The sequence below is a fragment of the Primulina eburnea genome, unplaced genomic scaffold, assembly GCF_022965805.1.
Source record: "Primulina eburnea isolate SZY01 unplaced genomic scaffold, ASM2296580v1 ctg87_ERROPOS800000+, whole genome shotgun sequence".
NCBI lineage: Eukaryota > Viridiplantae > Streptophyta > Magnoliopsida > Lamiales > Gesneriaceae > Primulina > Primulina eburnea.
In genome coordinates this window covers 142,884-152,535 of record NW_027331644.1, presented here as the reverse complement: position 1 = coordinate 152,535, position 9,652 = coordinate 142,884, and the positions used below count along the sequence as shown (strand labels likewise).

Below are 9,652 nucleotides of genomic sequence, written 5' to 3'. Positions count from 1 at the left end.
TTTGCTTGTATATGTACAAAAATCTCACGTATAAATACTTGTAACCATAGTAGTTATGTGTTCAATCAACCCATCTTTTATTCTATTTGATTTCATATTCTTCTCTGTGAATTCTATTTTGAGAAATATCAACGGAATAACAAAAGGGTAATTCTTCTAACAAGTTGTATTAGAGCTTGTGGCCATGATCTCGAGCCCCATGGTCGGCGCAACTTGATGTACAATATAACACACATATCTCCACAATGATATGATATTTTCTACTGGAGTAAACACTCATGCATTTGTTTTTTACATTTATCTAAAAGGCTTCATATCAATTGAAATATTTTTCATCTTATAAACTTATGATCTTCGTCATATTTCTAATGTGAAACTTTGATTACATTTCCAACAAACCATTTAAACCTAAAACTAGACTCGTATTAATCCATACTCAAAGTTAATGTGTTCGACTAATCCTTAATAATATCGACAATATATTTTGACATCTTCTATTTTAATTAGATTTATTGCTATAAAAATAAATAAATAATAAAATTAATTTTTTTGTCGTAATAAAACCAACACAATCAAATTAACTAGCCAGTAATCAGAAAAGACGCATCACAAATATGCACTTTATAACTGTATTTTATGTATTTTCCATATTTTTTTCCCTAATTAGTTACTTCCATGTCAATATAATTTCTTTTAAAGGTTAAAAAAATATAAATTGATTTTAAATACCAATCACCCAGAGCAATGGTTTAAATGATGGAGGGATACATGTATAATCTCATGTGTGAAACTATATATGATAACAATATAATTAAGTTAACGAAGCTATGAATTATTTCCATCATATTAAATTACATATGAAATTTGAAAGTGGTTTATTACTATAAGTTTTCGTATTCCTGCAGATTATATAATACATATCAAATTTCAGTGAAAATTAATATTAATTGGTCGTTAGACCTTTTCGAGACCATACCTAGCTAGCTTAACTTGGTTCATGAGATACTAACCTTAAGGCTATATTTGGTAGCTATGATAAGGGAATGATTATTAAATAATCATTCCCTTATCTCGCGTTTGGTTCGTTTTTTATTAATCTATAGACCCTTGATTATGATTGAAAGTCCACATTATTCATATTATTTGTGTGATTAAATATCTCTCCTCAAAGGATGTGATAATTAATAATTTTTTAATTATCTATCCAATTATTTCAAAAATATATATTTAATTAGCATTTGGGGTATTTTGGTCATTACAATAAAATTTACAAAATTAATTCATCATTTTAAAATCATACCAAACACCATGTTATTTATCCCACAATACTATTAACCCATATATCTCATTTTTTAATCACTCTAATTATTAATCATTACTTATCCTATCACACGTACCAAACGGAGCCTAAGGCATAGTTTGGTACATGGGATAAGAGAATGATTGATAAATAATCTTCCTTATCCCATGTTTGGTATCTTTTTAAAAAGCTCATGATAATATCATAGGCCCTTGATAAATAATTTTTTAGAAGGATAAAATATCCCTAATAGAAGGTGTGATAATTTTAATTTAATGATAAAATACACTACAAATGACTTAATTACCCTCAATTTATAAATGATTTTTTTATAAATCTAGTATGTAGAAATTAAAATCAAATAAATATTTTATTTATTTTTATATATTATATAATATGATAATTATATAAATGAATTCGAGATAATTATATAAATAATTTTTATAAATTTCAATAAAATTATTATTATCACTCGATTAACCTTAAAAATTGATATTTGACTTGACTCAAAAAATCAAGGGCTCAATTATCATATTATATAATATATAAAGTTAGATAAAAATAAATAAATCACGCAAGTACTATCGACACATGAACAGATAAAAAATATGAACTCAAGCAACAACTTTGAAATTATAAAATTTATTATGATAAGGTTAATTTTGTCATTACAATTTAATATATAAATCTAATCACTCTTATTAAAATCATACCAAACATTAAATATAATATCCTACATCTTATTTATCCTTAACTTATCCTTATATTATATAGCACATTTTATCCTATCATGTTTACCAAACTATGCAAGAGTATTATCTTAAGATTATATTCAATAGTCCTTATTCATTCTTACGTCTATAAAAAAATCATGGATCTCACATATAAAAATAAATGTGGATTGTTGAATGCATACTTAAGACAATGCTCTAAAAATAGGTCGAATCAACTTCTTAATCCATGATTCTTGAAATCATAGTACTATAAATTCTTGATTCTTGTCCACCATATTGCCTTTGTTTCTCCTTCAACTTCTTGTATACCATCCTCACATCCCTAAAAAATTCATTATGAAAGTTCAACCATAATAAATACTAGCGTCAAAACACAAGTGATGTGTATGTAATATATATATATATATATATATATATATATATATATATATATATATATATATATATATATATATATATATATATATATATATTCTTCGTTTGGACCGGACAACATGTGTATATATATATATGTATGTATGCAGACATGAAACTTACTTGTTGTTTGGATCAAGGGCGAGCACGTTCGTAATATCTTCTTCGGCTTTATCCAAATCCGATGTGTTCATATATGCTTGGGATCTTCTGAAGAGAGCTTTGACATTAAAGGGTTCTACCTCTAATACCTGTTTTGGTAACACTAATTATCAATAATAAGTACATCATAATTATAGTTTGGTACATGGGAGGGATTGATAAATAATCCTCCTTATCTCATGTTTGGTATATTTTTAAAAAGCCCATGATAATGTCATGGGCCCTTGATAAATAATTTTTTAGAAGGATAACATATCCCTTCTATTAGGTGTCATAATTTTAGTCTAATGATAAAATACACTACAAATGACTTAATTACCCTCAATTTATAAATAATTTTTGTATATCTATGCTAGTAGGTATAAATTAAAATCAAATAAATATTTTATTTATTTTTATATATTATATAATATGATAATTATATAAATGAATTTGAGATAATTATAAAAATAATTTTTATAAATCTCTAGAAAAATTATTAGTATCACTCGATTAACCTTAAAAATTGATATTTGACTTGACTCACAAAATCAAGAGCTCAATTATCATATTATATAATATATAAAATTAGGTAAAAATAAATAAATCGTGCAAGCACTATCGACGCATGAACATATAAAAAATATGAACTCAAGCAACAACTTTGAAATTATAAAATTTATTATGATAAGGTTAATTTTGTCATTACAATCTAATATATAAATTTAATCACTCTTATTAAAATCATACCAAACATTAAATATAATATCATACATCTTATTTATCCTTAACTTATCCTTATATTATATATCACATGTTTATCCTATCATATGTACCAAACTATGCCCTATAGTATTATTATATATATACTATATATAAAGGAAGAAACCTTTTAATGTTAATTTATCATTTCTTTGATGCAATTTTTTTAAAAAATAATTGTACGTCAAGAATTACATAAAGTACTTGATTTAAATTCATCAGTAAAAAATTCTACCCACACGTGCAACACGTGTGTCTCGATACGCTAGTTCTTAATAAAAAAAAAGAGAGTTGAACATAAGACACCGTTTGTGAAGTCTTTTTCTTAATCCAAAATTGCACTCCCACATTTAACTATCAAATGCATATTTAATTTGTTAGAGTATGCTTTATAAAAAATCATCAAATTACTAAATCTTTTGTCATATTTTATTTTATTGAATATCGTAACTACGTCAAAACTTTCAAAACAATATATATAAAAACACACCCTTGATTTGTGAAATTTATGAAATAAGTTAGATAAGCGATGTTTCCGAGTGTGCAGTAATGCAATAAGAAAGATAAATAAAAGAGAAAGACCTTTGTGCAGAGTCGCATGACCTCGACATATTCTCCCAGTTTCAATTTGCACGCCGCACTGTTCAAATAACACAATACTCCCAAAGAATTTGCCTCTTGTTTCTCTTCATGAGTAAAGGAATGGTTGTACTCGATCAACTTTGAACCCTGTTAAAATGTAGAATATTTGGAAATATTTAATTCAATGACCAGGAAAATATAACCAAATAAAAAAAGATTTACTGATATTTGGTTTTGAGACATATATCACATTCCTCCTCATACTTCCTAGAGGCAAGTTCAAATTTCCCATCTCTAAAAAGTAAGTTCCCTTCGTTTTTTTTCCTTCCACAAGCTATTATTCTTTCTCGAATGTCCATTTTCCAGAAGGGTTTCTCCTGCAAACAAAAATCCATAAAAATAGACAAAAGGAACATATATGTATATTTGATAAATAAAAGAAGAACGAGAATATTGATTGAAACATAATAATCAAAAGATTCGTCGTTCATTCTTTCGATCAACTATATGTTATTATCATAACAAGTGATAAATCACGAAAAGAAGTCGATCCAAGATGTGTGTGTAGAGACAAGAAGTTAAGATGAATTAGGATTACAGACAAGAATGAAGGGAAAAAAAATAGTTATAGTCATGTGGCCGGACCTTGATGAAGTCGATCAATTTGATTTCGTAAATTGATGAAGCTTCATCAGAGCTGATTTTGACTACAGCGACTTCTCCTTTTTTCATAGTCATAATCGCTCTATCCAAATCCTTGTTGATTTGCTCTGCAATTGATCGAACAAAAAAAGTATATATTAAGGCATAGTTTGGTACATGGGATAAGGGAGGGATTAATAAATAATCCTCCTTATCCCATGTTTGGTACATTTTTAAAAAGCTCATGATAATATCATGGGCCCTTGATAAATAATATTTTAGAATGATAAATTGTCACTTCTATTTGGTGTGATAATTTTAGTCTAATAATAAAATACACTACAAATGACTTAACTACCCTCAATTCATAAATGATTTTTAGAAATCTATGCTAGTAGGTAGAAATTAAAATCAAATAAATATTTTTATTTATTTTTATATATTATAAAATATGATAATTATATAAATGAATTCGAGATAATTATATAAATAATTTTTATAAATCTCTATAAAATTATTAGTATTACTCGATTAACCTTAAAAATTGATATTTGACTTGACTCACAAAATCAAGAGCTCAATTATCATATTTTATAATATATAAAATTAGGTAAAAATAAATAAATCATGCAAGCACATTAACAGATAAAAAATATGACTCAAGCAACAACTTTGAAATTATAAAATTTATTATGATAAGGTTAATTTTGTCATTACAATCTAATATATAAATTTAATCACTCTTATTAAAATCATACCAAACATTAAATATCATATCCTACATCTTATTTATCCTTAACTTATCCTTATATTATATATCACATGTTTATCCTATCATGTGTACCAAACTATGCCTAAGAGTTGACAAGCAAGGGAATGCATCAAACTAGTGGATAAACTTTTGGGAAAATTGGTCTGTATTCTTTAATTTTTAGCAATTTTAAGTATTTTTAATCGATAGTACTAATGTGATACTACATACATCACGATCACATTAGTTTTGCATTGTTTCCAAATCAATGCCTAGTCAAAATAGGGTAAAAATTGGCAAAACAAAGATGAAGTATATTAAATATTAAAATTTGATAGCATAAAAGATCAAAATTGCAAATAAGTAGATATACAATACTAAAAATGCAATCTTTCCTCTTAATTTAAAGTATGGTTTGTGTGTTTTCTTTTTATTGAAATTTGTAAAGAAGTATCAAATTTGATTTTTACTTTGGATTAAAAATACAATTGATAAATATGTAATTACCTCGCGCACAGATATATTCAAAGGGTTCTGCATCAGATCCTTTCCTTTCAAATATGGTACCATTTTCAAGTTTACCAATATAAGTTACTGCAAAAGCATAGACATCAAGCAAATATTCAACCAAGAATTAGGCCATTTATGTTACAATCTCATTTTTAAAAAAAAAATTAAGTTTTTACCTTTCACACGAGATCCTTCGTTAGGACGATCAAACCCTTCGCCCGTTTCCATTAATTTCTTCAAAATTTTCTTATGTCCGTCGATATCAACTACGCTTCTCCACGATATCAATTCGACACGAATGATGAGATTTGAGTAAGGAGATACAGTATCACCATCCACTTTAAGCATCTCATTTTTGCAATGCCTAAGACCATCTACCAATTAAAATTAATTTTAATGCACTAAATTATGTTTTTATTAGATCAAATTGTTTTTTTCTCTACAACGTGTGTGTTTTCACTTACGGGAGAACTTAACCAACAATTCTGCTTCCTCTCTTTTCCTCATGGTTTTCACGGCTTTGGCCATGGCGGGACATAGATGGCCTGACGAAAAACGAAATAAATTTGTTTTCATTACTACATTTGATATTATGTGACGTCAAACTTCAATTTCGTCTGCGCTCTAGAGTGAGAAAACTTCACGAAAATGACGAGCTGGATCACAATAATAATATTGATAAAAAAAATTTCATACTTCAATTAAGTCCGTCTCACGAGTAAATAGGAATCTTTGTATTTATTTAATTTAACGATGCCCAATTGAGAAATTACGGCCTATGATTTCCAATAGACTCACCATCCGTGAGAGAAAACTCCAAGCCTTCATCAGATTGAGAAACTATGTTGCCATTTTCATTTCTGGCCACATACTTCACTGCAAGAATATGACATGTTAAATCATCAGAAAATGCTGAAACATAGGAAAATTCTTAAATCAATATTGTAAATTACCCTATTTTTTTTGTTCTTGTCACAATTTGATTTTTAGAACAAATTATTATTATTTTGGTTTTCATCAAAATTCCTTGTTTTAGCTTGATATACCAGCAATACTCGACTTCATGTCGATACTTTGATGAAAATTGAAAGGAAAAAAAAAACTTCCAACCAACTTAAAATATATATTCTAGTAAAATTTACCTTCAATGGGTGGATATTTATAAATTTACCTAAAACTTCATCTTGATGATTGGGAGTAGCCCATCCCTCTCCTTCCCTTATAATCTTCTTCAAAATTCCTCCATCTCCTGAAATCTCTCTAATGGGGAACCATGAAATCAACTCAACATCAAATATTAATGTCGAATTCGGAGGAATTTGAGGGGGGCACCCCTTTTCTCCATATCCCAATTCTGCCGGAATTGTGAACATTGATCTTTCACCTTTCCTCATTGTGGCAATCCCGTCATCCCATCCTTTGATCACTTCACCTATCACATCAATTTGTGCCCAAACCATACCATTTTTTTGTCAAGAAAAAAAAGTAAACATTGGAAAAATCGGTTCCCATTTTCTCATCCAAAAACTCTGTATAAACAAAGGAAATCACCCAAGAACGAGCACAGAATAACATAGTTGAAATGTATTAATCGTTATGGATAATTATTCCATCCAAACGTTGTTTCTTAGTGCCAGCGGTACACGAAAATTTAGTGTTAAGAATTGGCAGAGAACATACATTGGCCTAATTTGAACGTGAAGGGAATTCCTCTATCCCGACTAGAGTCAAAGACATCTCCATCTTTCAGCCTTACACTGTAATGAACTGAATCAAGAAACAGAATTATGCGATCATCAACACGTTCTACATGTGCTGCTAGCTTCAAAACGCCACGTATTCAAACCCGATTTGTTTTTCGAAGGAGATTTTATCTTTTACATGGATTATTTACCTTGAACTTCATCACCAGGGATTGGAGTCTGCCATGAAATTCCTTTATGAAGAATCTTTTTCAGCAGACCTTCAGCACCAATGGTTATCTCCTTAAAATCGGAAACTTGCGCTCCGGTCTTTAAGGAAATTGCTTCTATAGATGCAACGAGTGCCATTTAGGTTTCTGATGTTTGAGTGAAAGATAAGAGCAAGTAGTTGTGTGTATGCTGTTGGGTTGAAGATAAGCCGTTAGTTTCCCCCCTCTGATTTTTTTTTTATTTTATTTTGCGTTTGGAAATCAACTTCAAGCATGTGTGATTTTTAGTGCCAAATCTTTGTCGGGTTTTTAAAGTTTTGGGGACAGAATTTTGCATAAATGGTTTGAGAAAATATTATGAAAAATAAGATATATAATCCGATTATAATCTTATTTGAACCATCATTTGTTCATGTGAGACCGTCTCACATGTGTCTCACATGTGAGACCGTCTCAAGAGTTTTAATATGTGATACGGGTCAACCATACTCATATTCACAATAAAAAACAATATTATTAGCATAAAAAGTAATACGTTTTCATGGATGACCCAAATAAGAGATTTGTCTCACAAATACGACCCGTGAGACCGTCTCAAACAAGTTTTTGCCTTTGTTCAAAAACTTGTGTGAGACGGTCTCACTGGTCATATTTTGTGAGACTGGTATCTTATTTGGGTCATCCATGAAAAAATATTACTTTTTATTGTGAATATCGGTAGGGTTGACCCGTCTCACAGATAAAGATTCATGAGACCGTCTCACAAGAGACCTACTCAAATAATTAAAAGTCAAGTTTCACAATATAAATGAACAAAAATATAATTTTTCCTACATGTTGTGAAATTATAATTTTCTTTAAAAAATAAATAAAATTGCCTTGCTCTTTATCGGTGAGTCGTTCATATATAGAAGTGCAATAGCTTTCTCTTGGCAAAATTCTAACAAATAAGGTTGTCGAAGGATGAAGATTGAAAGATAAAATCAAATTTACTTTTGGCATAAATTTCGAGTTTGTGATTAATTATACTAATTTTGACTATTATCCTCTCATCACGAAATATGAAGCTGATTTCCGCATTCTTATATTGCATAATAATAAGTTAATATCACTCCAACCACTAACATTTTATTAAAATAGTATTTGAATTCAAGCAAAGACAATTAATTTTTTTTTTTTAAAAAAAAAAACAAGTTGGAATTTGAAAGGTTGGTTGGTCATGCTATTTTATTCGATTTTCTAACTACTTCCAATGAAGTAACAAACTACGCGTTTCCTGGATTTAAGCTTGATTTATGGGTATTTTAAGTAATATTTTGTGATAATTTTTTTCTTTATAAATTTTATATATAGAATAATATAATTTTTATTAAAATTTAAAATTTGAATTTCAACTGGTTTAATAGTCAATTTATTTATATCACATCATGAGTTACTATTTAACTAATTTTACACTCAACGTTTAACTCCTTTAATTTGATTGAGAACAAAAATTTTCTATAAATGTTACCATATATCTAACAACGTCTAAGGTGGTGATTAGTTTTGTTTATAGTATTTTCGCATGTATGATTTTCTGTATTAATTGTGAAAGATTTTACCAGGAATACCATATATATTAATTTGATTGATAAATATATTGAGTTTTTTAAATAGCATGTGATACGTCTAAATATACTGTTGAAAATTGCATGAGTAATGCTATTGATTTAACTATTTGTAAAGAAGTTGTATTTTTCATATGCTTATGAGATAGTCTCACAAATCAATTTTGTGAGACGGATCTCTAACATAAGTCGATACTCATGTAAGGTCAAAGAGACTATAGCCTCTGGGCCGGACTTTGGAGGAGACCCACAATTATTATTATTTTATTATTATTATTGCTCCAAAAAAAGGTGAAA

General features: G+C 28.4%; 1 protein-coding gene across 2 annotated transcripts; it reads right to left on the bottom strand.

Annotated features, from left to right (window-relative positions):
• Window positions 1–2,142: 2,142 nt before the first annotated feature.
• LOC140822508 (70 kDa peptidyl-prolyl isomerase-like) lies at window positions 2,143–7,991 on the bottom strand. Of its 2 annotated transcripts, XM_073183278.1 has the most exons (12): window positions 7,731–7,991; window positions 7,517–7,603; window positions 7,008–7,268; window positions 6,635–6,712; window positions 6,301–6,381; window positions 6,013–6,210; window positions 5,834–5,920; window positions 4,579–4,703; window positions 4,190–4,310; window positions 3,934–4,082; window positions 2,572–2,699; window positions 2,143–2,356 (listed from the first exon to the last, which is right to left on the bottom strand). In XM_073183278.1, exons 1-12 carry the CDS (start codon window positions 7,885–7,887, stop codon window positions 2,254–2,256), a joined length of 1,575 nt encoding a protein of 524 aa, XP_073039379.1. In that variant the 5' UTR covers window positions 7,888–7,991; the 3' UTR covers window positions 2,143–2,253. The 2 variants fall into 2 exon arrangements, with proteins under 2 accessions (XP_073039379.1, XP_073039380.1); XM_073183279.1 differs by lacking the exon at window positions 2,143–2,356 and having other exon boundaries at window positions 2,577–2,713.
• Between the last annotated feature and the right edge of the window lie 1,661 nt (window positions 7,992–9,652).

Bases quoted from the DNA above. Each gene is read 5' to 3' on its own strand.
- LOC140822508 (XM_073183278.1), bottom strand. From the start codon at position 7,887: ATGGCACTCGTTGCATCTATAGAAGCAATTTCCTTAAAGACCGGAGCG. The intron at 6,382-6,634 runs GTGAGTCTATTG...GTTTTTCGTCAG, and splicing joins GGAGTTTTCTCTCACGGATG to GCCATCTATGTCCCGCCATG. The intron at 2,700-3,933 runs GTCTTTCTCTTT...TTACCAAAACAG, and splicing joins TCATGCGACTCTGCACAAAG to GTATTAGAGGTAGAACCCTT.